The sequence below is a fragment of the Heteronotia binoei genome, chromosome 16 (assembly GCF_032191835.1).
Source record: "Heteronotia binoei isolate CCM8104 ecotype False Entrance Well chromosome 16, APGP_CSIRO_Hbin_v1, whole genome shotgun sequence".
Lineage (NCBI taxonomy): Eukaryota > Metazoa > Chordata > Lepidosauria > Squamata > Gekkonidae > Heteronotia > Heteronotia binoei.
Window position 1 is genome coordinate 28,245,194 of NC_083238.1, and position 20,245 is coordinate 28,265,438.

The 20,245-nt window shown below is 41.4% G+C and overlaps 1 protein-coding gene across 1 annotated transcript in view; it reads left to right on the plus strand.

The window, feature by feature from the left end:
* Positions 1-20,245, plus strand: part of XIRP2 (xin actin binding repeat containing 2) — a 202,390-nt gene that overhangs the window by 151,019 nt on the left and 31,126 nt on the right. Inside the window, exon 4 of the mRNA XM_060257011.1 lies at positions 8,520-8,645. Within this exon, the coding sequence (XP_060112994.1) occupies positions 8,520-8,645 (126 nt within the window). The remainder of the gene's footprint in view (positions 1-8,519; positions 8,646-20,245) is intronic.

The following is a 20,245-nucleotide window of genomic DNA, read 5'->3' on the forward strand; positions in this document are numbered from 1 at the left end:
GATATAACATGTAGACCATTTTTTCTGCTCACAGAGCAGTCACAATCTCCTTTACCTCCCCCCCCCCCCCAACAAACACCCTGTGAGGTAGGTGGGACTAAGAGAGCTCTTACAGCAGCTGCCCTTTCAAGGACAACTCCTACGAAAGCTATGGCTGACCCAAGGCCATTCCAGCAGGTGCAAGTGGAGGAGTGGGGAATCAAACCCGGTTCTCCCTGATAAGAGTCCACACACTTAACCACTACGCCAAACTGGCTCTCTTTTGTTTTGTTGTCCCTAGTATAAAAGACACAAGTTCCCTTAGCTCTGTGAGAAGACAAGTACCCTGAGAGGGGTGATTTTTCTGAGGAAAGCCAACTGGCAGAGAAAGAGTTAAGCAGTTCTTCCTCTGCACCCACCCTTTTTCCAGTACTAACTCTGCCCCCTCCTCCAGTGGCTGGGGATGTTGGGCTGAATCTAGCCAGCTTTTTCATTCAATTTTGCCCAATTCCTCCCCCCCCCCACTACTATAGCCTTCATCCCACATGATTTTGTTAGGTGCACATTCTGTGATCTTCAGCCTAACCTCATTGAGTTATGGCCCTCTTCCCTTTTACACTGGCTGAAAAGTTGGTTGGATCCAACCCATCAGCTATAATCGCATTTCTGCAGCCTAACTGTGCACAGGATTGTGGCCATGGACTGTCACCCCTGGATTTCCGCCAACATTTAAAACAAATAAAATGAAAAGCAGCCATAAGGTGCATTATATCCTCCTGAAATCCCTCCCCTAAGCCAAGCCCTGCCCTACCAAGGCTCCAACCATCGAATCTCCATGAAATTCCCAACCCAGTGTTGGCAACTTTACCTTGTGCTGTTTCTGCATTCAAAACCCCTCCTTCCGAGTTGCGTTACAGCCGGGATTTAAACTATAGAAGCTTGCACAAATGGAATATACAAAACAGACTTATGTAACCAGTCGTTTCTGCATTCCTTTTGATAAAAGAATGCGCATCTCAGTCTTCGACTACATCAGTGAAAGAAAAGTCAATGGACTCAAACTTGTCCAACTGTTAGGGAACAGCTGTCTATATAGCTGACAACAAGCATTTATAAAACCATGAAGGGCAATTTTTTTCTTCAGTTCCTGTACCCAAGTTTGAAATTTAGCAGGAAATGTCTTTGCTGAGGGTACTATGAGACCCGTTTAAAATGTTGGGAATTTATTTTTAATCAGACATAGCGGATTTTTAATTGATGAGGCTATGAGGTAAGGACATAGTTTTTTCCATTTTTTAAATACTGTTTTGGTTCCTGCCAGCCTCTGAATAAAGAATGAACCAGAATGTAGTAAAAATGGCCTTTCTTGCCTCAAAATGAGTAACTAACATTTTAATGAACAAAAGCGGTTAGTCAATGTTTCCTTCAATATATCAAACACACTGCTATGCTGTTTTGGTAACATGCAAATTTACTAAAGCTGAATACATTAATCAGTTAAAAGTCAAATGCTTAATCAAGCAATTTCAAAGGGTTGGATCTAACTTACATTTTCACTGGCGAAACAAGGAGGAAGGTGTACCCTTTGACCACCCAAAAGGCTGGGACCTGCGATCTTGGGACCTGCCTGGACAAAACCCATGGAGGGTGGGAGTTGTAATAAGGAGGAGAATTGGGAGAGATTGAGAAAAAAAGTTGATGATAGCACATCCAAATTCTTTATTCAGTTGATGACCCTAATCATTGGGTTGGTTAATGCTCCCTCTAAGCCAGAGATGGCCAAACTGCTTAACGTAAGAGCCACATAGAATAAACATCAGATGTTTGAGAGCTGCAAGGGAAGGAAGGAAGGCTGGCCGGCTGGCTCTTGGACAATTAAAACAGCATAATAAAACAGCATCCTGAGACAAATAAAATATATCATAAAACTGGAGACAACTGACAGGAGATAAGATATCCATCTTCATATATTTGAAGGACATATAAAGGATGGAGTGGAGTTGATTTTTGTTGCCCCAGAAAGATGAACCAGAGCAAACTGACTGAAATTGAATTGAAAGAGGTTTTAGCTTAACATTAGGGAAGAATTTCCTGACAGTTAGAGAAGTACCTCAGTGGAACAGGCTTCCTCAGGAGGTAGTGGGCTCTCTTTCTTTGGAGGTTTTTCAAACAGAGGCTAGATGACCATCTGACAGCAGTGCTGTTTCTGTGAGCTTAGGCAGATCATGAGAGGGAGGGCAGGAAGGGATGATGAGCTATCAATGTGCCCTTTTATTATAAGCCTAGGGTAATGCCAATCACCACTTTGTGGTCAGGAAGGAATTTTGTTCCAAATCTGATTGGCCAGGGATACTGGAGGCTTTTGTACTGGAGGAGGAGTTGTAAATTTCCTGCATTGTGCAGGGGATTGGACTAGGTGACCTTTGATGTACCTTCCAGCTCCATGTTTCTATGTTTTTAAGCATAAAACCAATGAAAAAATGAAGCTAAAACACACATATAAAACAGGGCAGTGAATCAAAACACAACAGAAAGAAGGGACCACTGAGGAAACACTAAACAAAACAAAAGTCTTCACTTACTGGTTGAGGTCAGTAATTGAAAGGGACAAACAAATATCTCTGGAGAGGGAGTTACATAATTTTGGTGCTGTACATGAAATGGATGTAAGCAGACAGTATGTGGTCCCTCGTCCTTTTTTGTCCTTAGGAATGGATTGATGTTTCATGCATGGTTAGTCAATGCAGACTATTGTTTCATGTCCCATGATGCAGTTGGAAGGGTCATGGCACAGCAGCCTTGCAGAAACCAAGGTTTGTGTGTGATCAGTGGATTCTAGAAATCTTATTCATACCTCCTTGAATGCTATGCGGGAAGAAAAGTGAGGTGTATAAATATGTAGTAAATAAAAATTAATTTTCTCTTATATGTTTCACTTGGAATAAATTCTACTAGGGCTTTTGTGTGACAGAGAGATCTATAATTAAAAAGGGGATTTAATGGAAACCTGTAATCTCTCTTAAAATGGAAGGACTATATTAAGAATTCTAGATACCTATGCATTATAAATTAACTGAATATTGAATGTGCTGTGCCATTTAAAGACTCCAGACTTAGTCCAATCTAATGCTGAAATCAGCGCTAGTTTTACTTGAACAGGATATCCAAAAGGATGGGGGATATTTTCCAATGGCCTTTACATAAGTAACATTCAGTGGAGAGCTTAAAGTGTGCGAGACTAAAATTGCTCACCACAAATCACGGGAAATTCACTGGCTTGTGCTAGGCATGCATGAAATGGCCACTTGCTAATATAACTGACTCTTCGCATTTGCTCTGCCAAAACATAGATCTTCAAACATAACATTGTGTCTTTTGCATCCTTTGGAACGCAAGCCTGTTTTGTTAAGACATGGCTAGTTGCTCCTCAGATATATGTACTAGCTACCCAAAATGACTTGGACATTTCAAAGAAATTACATTCCCTACTGAATCACTAGCTGCTACAGTGTTTCTAAGAAATGTGTCAGATCTGGTGCCATCAGTTGTTTAGTGTCCTGTTGTGAAAACCTCATTGTTAAGAATGCAAGGAAAAAGACTCAACTCTCAGAGGAGAGCATTTGGGGAGGGGGAAAGGACACCTTGAGTTTGATGGTTTCCAAAAGGAGACAAGCCTGCAGTGTAACTTTTATTGCCAAGTAGAGACGATCAGCAGGAAATAGCCTAAGTGTTGGGGGGGGGGGGCAGGAGAGCAGAACTGTCATGAATGTTGTGTTGTGTTACCAATAGGGTTTCCAGCTCTGGATGGGAAATACCTGGAGACTTTGGGGTGGAGCTTGGGGAGACAGGGTTTGAGTGGGGAGAGGCCTTGGCAGAGTATAATACTATAGAACCCACCCTGTAAGGCAGCCATTTTCTCCTGGGGTTCTTGGTTATCTGGAGATCAATTGTAACAGCAGGAGATCTCCAGGTGGTACCTGGAGGTTGGCACACCTAGCTACCAAGGAATGGCAGTTAGAAAACTGTTTAATATGGTAGGCTGGCACACGACACCATAACCTGTTGTCAGAAAAGATGACATGTTTTGTGAGTAAGATTTGCAGCCTTGAACCTGTGAAGTCCCTGAGTGAACATATTCCGGTTCAAAACCTATTTTTGTCCTGCAAAATCTCACAAAGCTCTGAAAATAAATAGTTTCCCTGCAGTTCTAGAAAATCAAGTGCACAATGTACATTTGTAATGTGAGCATTCATCTATTTTTCATAGTTTTAATATACAAGGATGTGAGGACTAAATGTGACAATTTATCAGACTTGTATTACAGAGTCAAACAGACTCGTCACCCCATCTGCCCTTTAGCTGTTATTAAACAATATAACAGTGTGCAAGAAACAAATGGAATTAATATACTCAGGCAAAGTACACGCTACACTACTGAATTAAATGCATTCGGATCACTCCTGAAGAAAAACAAAAAGGGACCCTCAGGTTCAGGAATGTCAAGACAGGTATGAAGGAAGCAGCCTCCCCAAAGTATGGGCTTCCTCACCAGCTGTATATCAATAAATATGGGTTAGATTGTGCCACATATGATGCAATACATATGTGGACCTTTCACAGTGCAACAGAACCAATCCACATATAGAGATCCAAGAGATGGAGGCCGCTATAGGTAAAGAACACAAGAAGCAGATGAAAGAGCCAGCATGGTGGAGTGGTTAAGACAGAGTGGCGGACTCTGATCTGGAGAACCGGGTTTGATTCTCCATTTCTGCACATGAAGCCTGTCAGATGTTGACCTTGGGCCAGTCACAGTTCTCTAGAATTCTCTAAGCCCCACCCACCTCACAAGGTGCCTGTTGCGGAGAGAGGAAGGGGATGTGATTGTAAACTGCTTTGAGAGACCAGTATAAAGACACAAAAGATTGTCTCCACCGAGCTAACGCTGTCAAAAAAAGGATGTTTTTTCAAACATTATTATTTCTTATGAAATTTATTATAAATAAAGAACCGTTACAACAATAACTTTAATTAAAGAAAGACTCCGATGCCTGGTTGGTGCACACAGGTTACAAACAATGAAATAATCACAATACAGTTCCTTCGCAACAAAACATCCAGTAATCACCAAAATAAAGTCTCTTAAGTTCTTGTATTCAAAATAGGTGAAAATTCTGGATAGAAGCCAACAGTCAAGTTGATTACACGTTCTGTGATGTTTTGCTTTTCGGAATTTGTCCTTTATCAGATCAGTTTTGGCTATTAAAGTGAGAACTATAAATAACATGCAATATTATATATCCACAAACCTTGAAGAAAGAATAACAAATTACAAACCATAATTTATTTCAAGGCTTATATTAAAGTTTCTAATTTGTTATTCTTTCTTCGTTTGTGGATATATAATATTGCATGTTATTTACAGTTCCCACTCCGAAACGCGAAACATCACCAGAATACGTAATCAACTTGACTGTTGGCTTCTATCCAGAATTTTCACCTATTTTCACCTCTTTTGAATACAAGAATTTAAAAGACTTTCATAAGAGAAGTATTTTATTTTGGTGATTACGGGACATTTTGTGAAGGAACTGTATTTTGATTATTTCATTGTTTGTAATTTGTTATGCGCCTGTGTGCGCCACCCACGTGCCAGAGCCTGTCGCTGCGGGCTCTTTAATGAATGTTATTATAAGTTCTCTACTTAAAACCAGCTTCATAAGAAATAACGGTGTTTGAAAAACCATCCATTATTTTGACAGTGATGACTTGGTGGAGACAATCTATTGTGTCTTTATACTGGTTTACTTGTTACGAGGGTTTCCTTATATTGTTTTTGAACTGCTTTGAGATACCTTATGGTAGAGAAAAGCAGGGTATAAAAACCTTCCTCCTCCTCTTCCTGCCAGATTGTCATGATCCTAGGCCTAGGGAAGCCTATAAGCTCCAGGGAAGCCTGTATTAAAGTAGCTACAGGGCCTACATTTTCCAGGATCCCTTCTGTCCCTCTGATTGGGTAGGCAGCAGTTTTGGAGGGAAAACTTGCCCAGTGAAGATCGGATGGGTGGAACCTGGGAAGACAGAATAAATAAGCCTAGCTGGAAAGAGAGCTTGTTATCTCTGAAAAGACTGGGCTGGAGGTAGGGTTGCCAATCCCCAGGTGGGGGCAGGGGATCCCCTGGTTTGGAGGCCCTCCCCCCACTTCAGGGTCATCAGGAAGCGGGGGGAGGGGAGGGAAATGTCTGCTGGGAACTCTAATATTCTCTATGGAGATTTATTCCCATAGAAAATCACGGAGAATTGATCTGCCGGTATCTGGGGCTATGGAGGGGGCTGTTTTTTGGGGTAGAGGTACCAAATTTTCAGTATAGCATCTAGTGCCTCTCCCCAAAATACCCCCCACGTTTCAAAAGGATTGGACCAGGGGGTCCAATTCTATGAGCCCCAAAAGAAGGTGCCCCTATCCTTCATTATTTCCTATGGAAGGAAGGCATTGAAAAGGTGTGCCGTCCCTTTAAATGTGATGGTCAGAACTCCCTTTGGAGTTCAATTATGCTTGTCACAGCCTTCATCTTGGCTCCACCCTAATGTCTCCTGGCTCCACCCCCAAAGTCCCCAGATATTTCTTGAATTAGACTTGGCAACCCTAGCTGGAGGAGTCTATAGCTGGGGAGAGATCCCTCACCCAAAAGGGCTGGTGAGTCTTTGTCATTAGAGGGAGGGAATGTCTAGTTAGTTGCATCAGAGCTTGGGTTGCCAGGTCTGTGTAGGAAAATACCTGGAGACTTTTGTGGGTGAAGCTGGGAGAGAGCGGGGTTTGGGGAGGGGAGGGGCCTCAGCATGGTACAATGCCATAGAGTCCACCCTTCAAAGTAGCCATTTTTTCCAGGGGAGCTGATCTCTGCCAAATGGAGATCAGTTGTAAAAGCGGGTGATCTCCAGGCCTCACCTGGAGGCTGGCAAACCTAGCTCAGGGCTTTTATTTCTTTGTACCAACCGTTACTGTTTTCATATTTACTGTTGCACTAAAAATTTTACAAACCATTTGTTTTTGAGCACTTATAATAAACATGTTATCGTTATACTGCCCGGGTCCTCATGTCTCTTCAGTCATAGATAAAAGGTTTTAATAAGAAGGAATACACAGGGGTTGGTTTCTGGGCCCTCCCAGACAGACCCTTACCAGAGTGGTGGCAGCAGCCAGCGGAAGGCCCTTCCTGGTTCCCTGCTGTGTGACACAGGTAGTGGTGGAGAAGGACTAAACCCTGGCAATGTCAGAGGGCAGTTTTTGGAAACCATAACCAGTGTCTATCAATAAGATACCTAATGGCACACTTACTGTTATGCTTCCTCCATTCACAAGACCAGTTTAAGCTGACATAAACAAAGGAAGGGTTAATGGGTAATGGGGAAGTCCTGATCGACTTTGGTTCATTAATTATAAGTCTGCTTGTTGTTTAGTCCATTTTGTTTGTTTAAAACCAATAGCTGTCAAGACTTGACACGCGCTACAGAATAGACAAGGACCAATCTCCCTCCCTCCCCCCCAAAAAATATTAATTGATGATGATTAGTCATAATTATAACTAAGTAGCTTCTGAAGTATTGCAGATGGCCAAGGTTTAGAAAGGGAGGTTTTCAGGATCTCAGCAGAATCTCCAGTTTCCAATCTGTCGTTGAAGGCTTGGCTTTTAACTTGCTTTGTGACTCCGTAATCAGTGCCTGAACAGATTTCTTCCCAAACACCAAGTGATGTCTCCATTATTGCACTAATCCTTTAGCATTATGGAAGAGGCCTTTGAGACCTCACATGTTGGTTTTGAAACGAGATTAATTTATAGCTATATAACAACAGAATCTCTTCCTTGTCTCAGAACACCTGATGGTATAAAGTTGTTAATGGCACTGAAGAAGCTGTGGATTAGGGGATTCTGAAGGCTGCTTATTGTTAGTATGCCTTTAATCTTTTAAATCAATGAGGTAATATTACCACAGTGAGCTTCCAAGAATGAAATCTAGATAATGTATAGCCCATTCATATTTTAAGCATTTTGCTGATTTTATTTTACTAATGGATTTTGCTGTGTTATAAGTTTGTCATGACTTATGGAGAAATGTATGTGAATGAGGTGCTGCTGGAATAAAATTAATAAAGTTGACCAAGAAAGTGGCTAAAAGTACTTTACCTAAGTACAACACATTTCTGAAAATTGCCTATGAATATTTTCCATGTTTCCCTTTTGTACGCTTTTTAATATTTAATAATGTTCTTGCATTCTCCTGGGGAGGGGGGAGAATATATATATTTTTAAAAAAAAATACCAACAAAATGAATCAGTGTAATTGGTAAGATCTGGCACTATCAAGTTGTAGCTAGGAAAAATTCCAAATAACTATTAATTTTCAAAGTGTATGGGCTGCGCACATTAAAATAAATGCCTTTATGCTTGAAATTAAAAATTAACAGGCATGCAAACATCCGTAGCACTCAGATTTTTTTGTAAATTTAGTAAACAACTTCATTTTGTTTATCCCACCAGGCTCTGGAGGGATCAGAGGCTTGCAGGATACCTGGAGGCTTAGCAAGTGTGAAGAACCAATTTGAAAAAGGAGAAACCGTCTCATCCCAGAATGCACAGTTCCAATACCAGCATAAATCTGTACAGGTAAACTGTGTGGCATTCGTCATCATAGTAATTAGTGGCCTTCAGGGTAACATTAATATGAAATCAAGTTCACCCGTGGCTGTCCAGTTTAAATCAGAAGTGATTTTATGTTGCTTTACAAAGACATGGAAACTCCTGTTGTTCCAGTGTTTTCACACATACAAACACACAATCTGAGAATGACAATGTCCATAGTTATCTGTGAGGAAATACTTAATGGCTTCTGAGGGCCATCATTGGTCCTCAAAATAAAAGGTTCCCTCTGGGCTCCCAGTTTTTAAAGAAAATTAAAAGGGAAAGGAGGAGAAGAAAGGTGGTGAACAAGCAGCCAGAAAAGTATAAACCCCTTTGAACTGGACTGGCAACTCAGACAAAGACCTTCCTCCCTCCAAACACACACATACTGCGAAAGGAAGGGAAAGAAGCTTAAAGGGAGCAGAGCAGGAAAATGAAATCCAGATTCTCTCCCTTTGGAAAACATAGTGCTCTTTTGCTGTGAGAGGCAGTCTACTCTGATTTGAGTCAAGCAAAGTGTTAACGCAAACAGTTATGAATTCCTAGAGAGGCTTTCAGCTGTTGCAGGAGCTCTGAGATTTCAGCCATGGTTCAGATCATCAGGTATTATGTTGGGGTGTTCCCATACTCTTATACAAGAACAAAATGTGGCAGGTGGACCACCTGATTTCTTGGACCCCCAGGACAATCCAATCATGGGGGGGGGGGGGTTTAAACCTCCTTGCCTCCTACTCACTTCATTGGCTGTTGCTGGCAAAACATACAATGTTATGATGTCAGCACACCATTTCACTGTTACAGAGAGGTGAAAGAAAATGTCACACACACACACACACACATATCCATAGTGTTCAGGACAAATCCCTTTTCTGGCTTTAGCAAGTCTTTCATTCAAAAGGCAGCCAGGACTAAAGCATTCACTTTTCTTTAACTAAAAAGTAATGAGATACTTCTCAGATGAGGCAGTTTTCTAGATATGCATGCATATTTAAATTTTTTGTTTTACATGTGCCATTGTATCCTAAGGTCAAACAACAAAATAAAACCACAGCTCTCATTGCAGAACACCAAATCAAACTTACATCTGATCTATGGCCTAAAATACATGAAAAATGTAAACCACATCTTTGGTGTTATAATTCATTATAAACTGTCTGTTGGTGTTTTGCATATATTTTACTTGAAGCGATGCTAAGCTGTTCTCATTGGGGAAGAGTTTGCTATTTCCTTTGTGTTTAAATTTAATCAGCTTCTCTAAACAGATCAAAAATGGTACAGAAGAACCCAGATGCTACACAAAGCCATATAAATGTAGGTTCCAAATGTTGGTTTAGATAAGAGGTTTATGTATTTTATTACTTCATTATCATATATCATTAAAAAAAACTGTTGCAGCCAAAGTAATGATTTTTGGGGAGTATATGAGAGATCGTGGAATGAAACTCATTGCATTCTCTATGCACTGTTCATTTTGAAAATAATAGTAATGGCTTGATAAACAGCCACATTTACTCTAATGCTTGGCGCTCATCTATGAAACAACAAAGCATTGTTAGTCTAAAACTCTGCAAGCACAAAAATAACACTCCTGTGGACTCAGAGTAGTTAAATCAAGGTCACCCGCCCACAGGTTCATTGTCAATTAGGGTATTTAGCCAATAAGTTCACAGTGAGACAGTTAACTGCCTTTGAATGACAAGGTGAGCAGGTTTTATTTACATAAAGACAGAAATCCCAAGGCAGAGGTTTTTTTCCTCTGAAGAATACATGAATAATTAGAAACAATACTAGGAAATGCTTTCCTTAAGTCTAATGCTGGGGAATATGTCAGTGAAATCATGGGTCTGCCAATGCAGAATCACGATAAAGTCTTTCACAATCTGTGAAGAGGTGTTACCGGTATATCATATCTCAGGGAATGCAAGCAGACTTCAAAGCGGTGAGAAGCAGAAAGAAGACTCTTGCATACATTCATAATTATTATTTTTTTAAAAATGTCATCATGTAGTTCTAGGAATCCCAGCCTCCAGGTGGGACCGCAGGGGATCCTCTGGAATTACAGCTGATCTCCAGATATCAGTTCTCCTGAAGAAAATGGATGCTTTGGAGGGTGGACTCTATGGCAGGGGTGTCAAACTCATTTGTTATCAGGACCAGATCTGACATAAATGAGACCTAGAGCGTTTTCGCACGGAAGAGCCGCAAAGTACCGCGGCTTTTGCGTCGCAAATGTAAACTGGCCAAAAACCAGTTTACATTTGCGACACAAAAGCCGCGGGACTTTGCAGCTCTTCCGGGTTCTGCGGAGCAATTAGTGCGAAATCCGCGCAGACGCTGCGCGGTGAAGAGGGACGTCGCTCCCGAGTAAGGTCAGTGCGAAAACGCCCCTAGTTGGATGAATTGTCTGGCCCTGGTGAAAGTGAGCAGACAAAGTGTGAGAGGCAGGAGGTCCTCAGCTGCACACAGACTCAGCTCTGGAGATGGCAGTGTCTTACAGAAAAACAAGTTCATGTAAAAAAGGCCTAGAAACTGCATTTCTTAACGTCTTTGTTGACTTCCATTTTGTATATCTCAAATTGGAAAGTAGTTATGTTAGCCTGTTGCAACAAAACAGACTGGAAATATAACATTTTAAAGATGAATATGTTTTAGGATTGCATAAGCTTTGGTGGAGCCCACTTAGTCCTCTAAACTCCTTTCTCCAAAGTGAGGTTCTGATACCTGATTAAGATTAGAGGAATCTTAATTCGAAGTCATAATTCTGATGATTGGGCCATAGACGTTGCAGAGAGTCACCCAATACATCAGAGACCAATTTCTCTTCTGTGCAGCTATTTTGTAAATCCATTCATCTTTTAAAGGTATCCCACTAGGAAAAGAATTCACTAATATGCAGCAGGATCTTCCCATTGTAAAAATGTTCTTATATTTCCGCATCAAAGCTACACTAATGCTCTCCCCGTGGACACTCAGAACACTGTTTACATATCTCATTGGTAATCAATGTATGCATATATTTCTTTGAGTGGTGTTATTACTTCAGTGTCCAAGGGGGAAAATGTAAAAGACATGGATGCTATATACAAATGCATCTGCTCTAAATTATTGTTGAATGTATTAAAAATATCTTACACAACAATGCGATTATTATTTTCTAAAGATGTTAAAAGAGCTTAGGAGTTGGACTTCAATGAGGATTAAACCACATGTGTTATTTGATTTTTAAAAGCAATGATGAAGGAGGGAAGGGTCATATGATTGTGGCCGAAATGGATCCCCATTAGGTTACCAGCTCTGGGTTGAGAAATACCTGGAGATTTTTTTGGGGGGGGGGGGATTTTGGGGAGGGAAGGGTTTGAGGAAGGGAGGGGAGTAGAATATAATGCCATAGAGTCAACCCTCCAAAGAAGCCATTTTCTCCAGGGGGACTGATCTTGGTTATCTGGAAATTAGTTGTAATAGCAGGATATCTCCAAGTGCTACCTAGAGTTTGCCAACTCTTATCCCCCACACTTGCACCCTGTTATAGAGAAAAAATGCAAAGAGTAGAATTAAAAGATTGTGAGATGCTGGTAGTACAGTCTGCGGCTATTTCTGTGTAAGACTTAAATATGGTCATCAGCCATTTATGTTGTGACTAGTCACCATGTACTTATCTATGTGTTTTAAATAGGAACCTAACAGCCTGTTCTTTAATCTCATGGGTCTTTTGCAAGGTAGCCAGTTCTCATCTCACTACCACACTCACCCACTGGGTGGTCTTAGGCAAAAACCATTCTCTCTTAGTCCCCATCTAAAACATTTGACAGCCAGTGTGATAGAGTGTTGGGCTAGGAGCTGGGAGAGGTGGGGCAAATTGCCTTTTAGCCATGATGTTTGCTTCATGACCTTTAGCCAGTTGCTTTCTCTTTCTACCAGCCTAACCTAGCTCATAAAGTTGTTGTGAGAATTAAATGAGGTAGGTGAGAACTATGTATGCTGCCCTGAGTTCCTGAGAGTCAGTTTGGTGTAGTGGTTAAGTGCATGGACTCTAATCTGGGAGAACCAGGTCTGATTCCCCACTTCTCCAGTGCAACTGCTGAGTGACTTTGGGTCAGTCACAGTTCTTGAAAGAGGTGCTCTCTCAAGAGGTTCTTGAAAGAGCTCTCTCAGCCCCATCTACCTCACAGGGTGTCTGTTGTGGGGAGGGGAAGGGAAAGGATATTGTAAGCCACTCTGAGACTCCAAGTGAAGGGTGGGATATAAATCCAATCTCCTCCTTCTCCTTGAGATAAAAACCCAACCTTGGATTCTTCACAGGAGATGATGCAGCCTTCTCCCCTTTTCCTCTTATTTTTGGTCACCTTTAAGTGCGATGCCCTTTGACCTGCTCTGTTCCACTGCTGAAACCATTGCTGAGATCACTGGGAAGGTTTTTTTTCCTCCCAGGACCATTTTTGTTGACCCATTGTACAGCATTTTGTATTTACATTTTTTTAGTTTGTAATTAGTGGGCTGATTTCTGCATATGAGGGTTTAGCATAATCAAAACGTAGACACCTGCCTAAAAATCATTGTGGAGCTCAGCCATGTATCTTCAGAGTCTTTCTTTGACTTGTCCTGTGCCATATTTCCAACTGATGAAGCTTTCTCTTTGGTTACATCTGGCATCATAAATAATACACATTGCTAGTGAAAAATAGGTGCTTGCCATATGACTTAACATTCTCTGGCAGTAATGTACCGCACTATCTCTGGATGCAGTCACAACCAGTACTTGTCCCTTGTGCATTCAATTCACTGAGAGTACTACACCCAAGGCTAAAAATAAGTGCATATTGAAACACATGTGGTAGCTTTAGCCCTGGAGGTATATGTGACACATGAAGAGAGAGTCGCCTCCAGCCAAAATCTAATTTATGCATCACCTCCACCCTACTCCTAAAACTTCATGAGTTGAGGCTTTGTGTCCGCAGAACTTCCAACACCTCTTAAGGGAATCCATATCTTCTTTTGCCATCACAGGAAATTATTCTATTTCTTTTAATCAATGTGACACTTTCCCCTTTTGAAAGATCTCAAGCACATTTAAAAATTGAGAACGTTCTGTTGCCCTATTCTAAATCAGGCTTCAAATATCTAAGGTGAACAGATGCATTGTCCTTGTTTGACTTCTTATTTTGTATTCTTCTGATATTATTTTGTTTCCCTCTTATATGAACTGAAGCCATGAGACTTTACTTCCATGCCATTTTGTGTTGACTTGTATTGCATTTTCCCTTTGTCATCTTTCTGTCCACAAACTCCATATAGCTGAAATCCTAGTTAAAGCAGAAGCCGTAGCAAATAAAATTGCCTCCTAAAAACTTTCAAGGATGACATCACTTTCAGAAAGCTCTCAAGAACGTGGGAACCATATTGAAAAGACCAAGCTCTAGCAGATGTCAAGTGGACAACCTTTTAATGGGGGAACGTCCAGAAAATGGCAACCTAAGGACCACAATTAACTCACAGGGACATATGGAGAGAGCCAGTTCTTCAGATATGTGGTGCTGAGGCCACAAAAGGCTTGAAGTGTTAGGACGAGAGTTGTTGAACCAGATGCTGCTGGCCAGGGCTTTTTTTTGTAGCAGGAACTCCTTTGCATATTACATAAAATAGAATAGATAAAAATACATAAAACCAAAATTTTAAATCATAATTTAGAACTACTTTATTCAAATGTAGTCCTAAATAAACGCATCTACAGCTGCCCCCTAAATATTGAAAGTGAGGGGACCAGGTGCACCTTCCTGGAGAGGTTGTCGCATAATCATGGGGCTGCCACTGAAAAGTCCCTCTCTCTTATACCCACCAAACAATTTTCTTTGATTGATGGGATTAGGGATGGACAGGAACTGGGAAAATGCAGTTTGGTTTGTGGTTCATGGCATGCCCAGTTCATGAACGATGAACCCTTATGTACTTTTAGCCACCTTTCATGAGGTGGTAGAATGCCCCCCCCCCCATGTGCTAGAGACACAAAACTCCCAGAGGATCTCTGGCTGATTCTCCTCTACTTGCCCTCCAAATTTAGTGATGATTGGATTTACAGGGTCTGCTACAGTTCTCTAAAGAAGGTGCCTCCAGGAAAATGCTTTCTGGGAGTGATGACGGGCAGTCATTTTCCCAGAAAGCACTTTCCTAAGGAGACTTTCTTGAATGCCATCGAAGGAGAAAATTAGTGAATCTCTCTCCCCCTTGAGCAGAAGTAAACATGGGAAGGCAAATATGGAGATACCAGAGATGAAAAATGAGCAGAACGTATAGAAAACATATTTTATAAAGTAACTGGAGAAGAGAAATCAATTCTTTGTGTGCAGGAGGAAAAGTAAAGCAGGTGATAGGATTCCAAAGAGAAACCAGAGGTTCAAAGTGGGAATCAAGGAAACCAACAAAAACATTATCACAATAATCCAATGTGTTGGTACAAAATAAGAGAACAGTCCAAAGTATGGGCAGAATCAGCATTATAGAACATGAATTTTAGCTGACAACTGAAAATAACTTTGATAATGATGAAATCTAAGAAGAAAAGTGGGGTGGGTGGGCAGATCAAAAAATAATACCACGATTGTTAGCTTGAGGAAAAGGAGAAATGATAACATCAGCACTAGTCAAAGCAATAGAAAGAATGGGAAGAGAAGAGACTGGAGGAAAAATAAGAAATTCTTTCTTTGAAAGATTTGACTTCAAAGATCAGGCAGGCAGCCATGAGAAAAGAAAGCGCAAGGAGACCAGATAAAAGATCAACAAAAGAAGATGACAGATCAGAGAACAGCTGAATATCATCAGATAATAATGAATGCCAAGACTGAATGGAAAATCTGCAAGATGGTAATAACAATTGAGAGGCAAAGGCCAAGAACAGGACTTTGAGGAACCCTGATTGGCTGGGAGTGGGAGGAAGTGATGGACAAACTGGTAGCAGAACCACAGTAAATATATTTAGCAAGATAAGATGATAAACAAGGCCACAGTGCCAGTCAGGAAAGTCATGCTATCACAAGGAATAAATGCTCCAGTGTATTGAAAGCAAGTGAATAAGTCAAGAGAACAGAATATGGGCACTTAGACAAATGGATTTCAAAAGGCAGGTTCTTATTGCTGAATGGTAAATATAGGCTAGGCTTAGAACCAGCATAGCATTTCTATGGACAGAACCATTTCTGCCCACAAACTGTGACTGGCTCACCTCCGCTGTCCTAGAAGAAACTGAAGAATATAATCGGTAGCAGAAGTAGAACCAGTTACAGAAGGACCGCCTCCTTCTGAATTGTCCTCTTCCCAAGCCCAGCTTTCTGCTCCCCTGCCTGTGAATGGTGACTTCATAACAGGGCTTTTTCCATGGTGGCCATTGTGTATTGGTTATTTTGTATTGGTTGTTTTGTTTGGTTTGTTATGTCTGTTAGTTGACCTTGAAGCATACTTCATCGCCCCCCAGGACCCTGATGCCTACATTCTGATTGGCTGTTCTTTTAGAACCAGTCAAGTAGGGACACAAGCCATTTCTCTCAGGAAATGCAAATGAAGGATCCTGGAGAGACCAATAGGGTGGATTCCTGCCCACATAAGGGAGCAAGTTTAACTCAGGCCAAATGGATATAAGGAGTGGCGTTGCCTGTTTGTGTTCAGTACTGCTCTTGTTCAATAAATGTTCTTGCTTACCTCAGGCTGGCACCTCATCTTTGGAATGTCCTCTGCCTGGAATCTACCTTACTGTCATTCAGGACCAAAATGCTTCTTGGAGAGTCAGTTTGGTGTAGTGGTTAAGTGCGTGGACTCTTATCTGGGAAAACCGAGTTTGATTCCCCACTCCTCCACTTGCACCTGCTAGCATGGTCTTGGGTCAGCCATAGCTCTGGCAGAGGTTGTCCTTGAAAGGGCAGCTGTTGTGAGAGCCCTCTCCAGCCCCACCCACCTCCCAGGGTGTTTGTTGTGGGGGAGGAAGGTAAAGGAGATTGGGAGCCGCTCTGAGACTCTTTGGAGTGGAGGGCGGGATATAAATCCAATATCTTCTTCATCTTCTTCTTCTTTTGACCTCAGTTTTAAATTACGGGTTCCATCTTTTTAAAAGCTGTTTTTTATGGTCTGCTCCTAGCTTTAGTACTGTTTTCTGAATATCATTTCAGGCTGCTGAATGTTTTGTGCTATTTTTATGTCCTAGCTTGTGTTTATGATTCCTTAATTATTCATAATTTCAATGTTGCTATTTCTATGATTTTATTGTACAAACATAAACACACATTGTGTGTGTAGACAGACAGACAGACAGATAGAATCTATGGAATATTGAGTAACCAATAAAGAAACGAACAGTAACTGATGTAAAATAACTGAGCAGACACCAGTCAAGAACTGGGGGAAAGCAGGAGTAGAAACTGTAACAAAGAAAATAATCCGTGTTGGAAAAGTAAATTTGTTCAGCCCACAAGATGGCAGACAAAAATGAAGCAATTGAAAACTTATGGTGTATGAAATAAAACATCCCTTGAGACTTTGTCCCATTAATGCACAGCAACCCAAGTACAGGAACAAAGTTAACACCATGAAGAAGAAAACATGGAGAAAGGCAATACAAATGAAAAGAACGAACAGCAAGAAAATCAATTGCAGAGTTAAATAGTGAAACAGATTCTGTGGTGAATGTGAAAGTGAAGGAGATAATTGTGAAGAAAAAAAGGAATAACATTCCTAAAGAGATCACACAGTGTAAAATGCAAAAGAGATAAATAGTGATTAGCCAGTGAAAAAGGGTAAATTAATAAAACCAAGAGGCGAACACCAAAAAATGTACCATATCCAAAGCATGACCTACAGCGTGAACAGTAAAGCTGGGAGGAAGGAATCCAAGACTGAACCTTCTAATAATCAAACTGATAGATCTGAATATTGAAATCACTTGGGATAAGAACATGAGAATAATGCAACAAGAAAGAAAGCCATTGTTCATGGGACCAAGGAGACTATAAATCACACAGAAGAATATGAGGGAAAGCTAAATGACCAGAGCAATAATATTAAAAAGCAAGAGAACATGATCAAGAAGATAAAAGAACAGGCAGCATGGCAAAGGGATGATAGAGGAAGACCTATCCCTCCCCTTCCCCAACCCATGCAAAGATGTGAATGAAAAAAAAGATATAAAAATCCCAAGGAAAGAAGTGCTGGAATCCATGAATAAGATCCAAGTCTCAGAGGAAAAATTAGGAACCTTCACCTTCTTAAGAGTTGGATGACAGGTCGATACAGTACAAGAGAAGAAAATAGATGGACAGAAATCAAATTAAACACTCAATGGAAACTGGGTGCAGCAGAGCCTGGATTCAAAGAAACATCACTCATTGCCTTCAGCAGATGAGATGGATTAATGGCATATGGAAAAGGACCAAGCAAACAGTAAAAACCAATTCAGTAACGGCAGCCAGTCATGATGACAAACACCATCAATGTACAATAGGATGCTTCTCCAACTTGAGTGTTGTTTAGGGCTGAGTAAAAGCAGGGAAGCAGCTGAAGGCTAAGGACCACTCCTCTGCAGCAGTAGAGCATCTTGCTGCATAGGGGGCTGCTGAAAGGGGAGGGCATTTGTCCCAATATGCTAAGTGACTTTGGAAAGCAGCAGCTGGCAAACACTGCTGTCAAGTTGTCTCCTCGACACAATGTAGATTAGGACCAGGATCAGATTTGGAGGGGGGGTGGTCTGGGCAGACAGTTGACAGGGGCCCCCTTACTACCCTCTCACCCCATCTGTCTCACTTCCTGCCTGTGCCTCCTGCCCTGCCCACAAGCCCTCCCACTGCCCATGCTTATAACTATCTACAGTGCCCACAGCCCTTTCCCTGATGGCACTGGACAATGTGTGCAGTTGGATGCATGGGTGGAAGAGCACTCACCAATGAGAAGCCAGGGAAATGGCATGTTTGAGGGAGGGTCAGCAACAGTGGACCCTGTCAGAAGTCCTGGACCCTGGCAGGTGACCTACCTGAGCGTATGTTGATGCCAGCCCTAACACCATCATGCCAGTCTGGTGACACATGGAACACACATGGCCCAAATCAGTGCCTCTTGTCTCTGTGTTCAATAGGGCAGACTTCCAACTTAGTTTGCATAGGATTACAGCCCTCGCAGATGAGGTTCCATGGGTGTACATGATACTGAGTGTGCAGTTGACTTTCGTGGACGCTATACCCACACAAAAGCCCACTTCTGTACGTGTTTGCTTTATGTGCAGTGGGGCAGACTCCCAAGTTAGTATGCACAGGTTTACACCCCTTAGAGATCAGGCTTTATAGAATGCCATGTATGCCATTACCATTGCTGGACAATGCACAGATGATTAGATAAGAAAAAAGGGAGGAGGGAAAACTTAACCCAGCAAAATTGAATAAAGAACCTGAAAGGTAAGTTGGAAAGCAAAACAAGGGACAAAAGCTAAAATGAAATATGAACTAATTGTACATAAAAATTCATGCATTTATTACAAAGACGTTTAAAAGCATAGCAGGGCCCAACTCAAGCCTCATAATACAATAATAATAATAATAATAATAATAATAATAATAATAATAATAATAATAATAATAATAATAATAATAATAAAATTTTATTTATACCCCGCCCTCCCCGCCAAGGCAGGCTCAGGGCGGCTTACAAGGCATGACAGAGCCATGTTAAACAATAAAACAGTTGTACAATACAATTTACAGTTTACCAATACAATTCACAGTTTACCATTAAGTTTTTACATAATCTAAAACAGTCTAAAATAGTCTAATCACTGCTATCTCAGTTATTGATGTTAATGATGGCGTGATGTTTATTTCAAGCTCCATCTTGAAAGGCTAGCCGGAAGAGGGCGGTTTTGCACGCCCTACGGAATTGACTAAGGTCCCGCAGGGGCCGCACCTCTTCCGGCAGCTGGTTCCACCATTGGGGTGCTTTTATAGAGAAGGCCTGTTCTCTAGTTATTTTTAGTTTGGCCTCCCTTGGCCCAGGTACTTCCAGAAGGTTTTGTGAACTGGATCGTAGTGCTCTTTGGGGAACATATGGAGAGAGGCGGTCCCTAAGGTAGGCAGGTCCTCGGCCATATAGGGCTTTAAAGGTAATAACCAGCACCTGGTAACGAACTCGGTAAACAACTGGCAGCCAATGCAGCTCCCGCAGTCTAGGCTGCACATGTTCCCACCGGGGTAGGCCCAATAGCAGTCTGGCTGCTGCATTCTGCACTAGCTGCAGTTTCCAAGTTCGACACAGTAGAGGGCATTACAGTAATGTTAATCTATATTTACTGTTTTAAACGTTTTTGTTGTTACTGTTATTATTGTCACTCCCTGAGCTGACTTGTAGGGTGGGGAGGGCTATAAATCAAATCAAGCTACTGATGGGAAGAGCTCTGTTGCAGAGGAGAAAGTTAAAGATCTTTTGGGGGAGTCTTGATACAATAAAAAGTAACATGTGGCCTAGAGAAGACAATAGTGACCTGATGCATTTTGACCCTATTGGGCCTTTTTCAAAGGTTAAACAATGGAAGCAGTGCCAGCGCTGGGGCTTCTGGCACTCCAGGC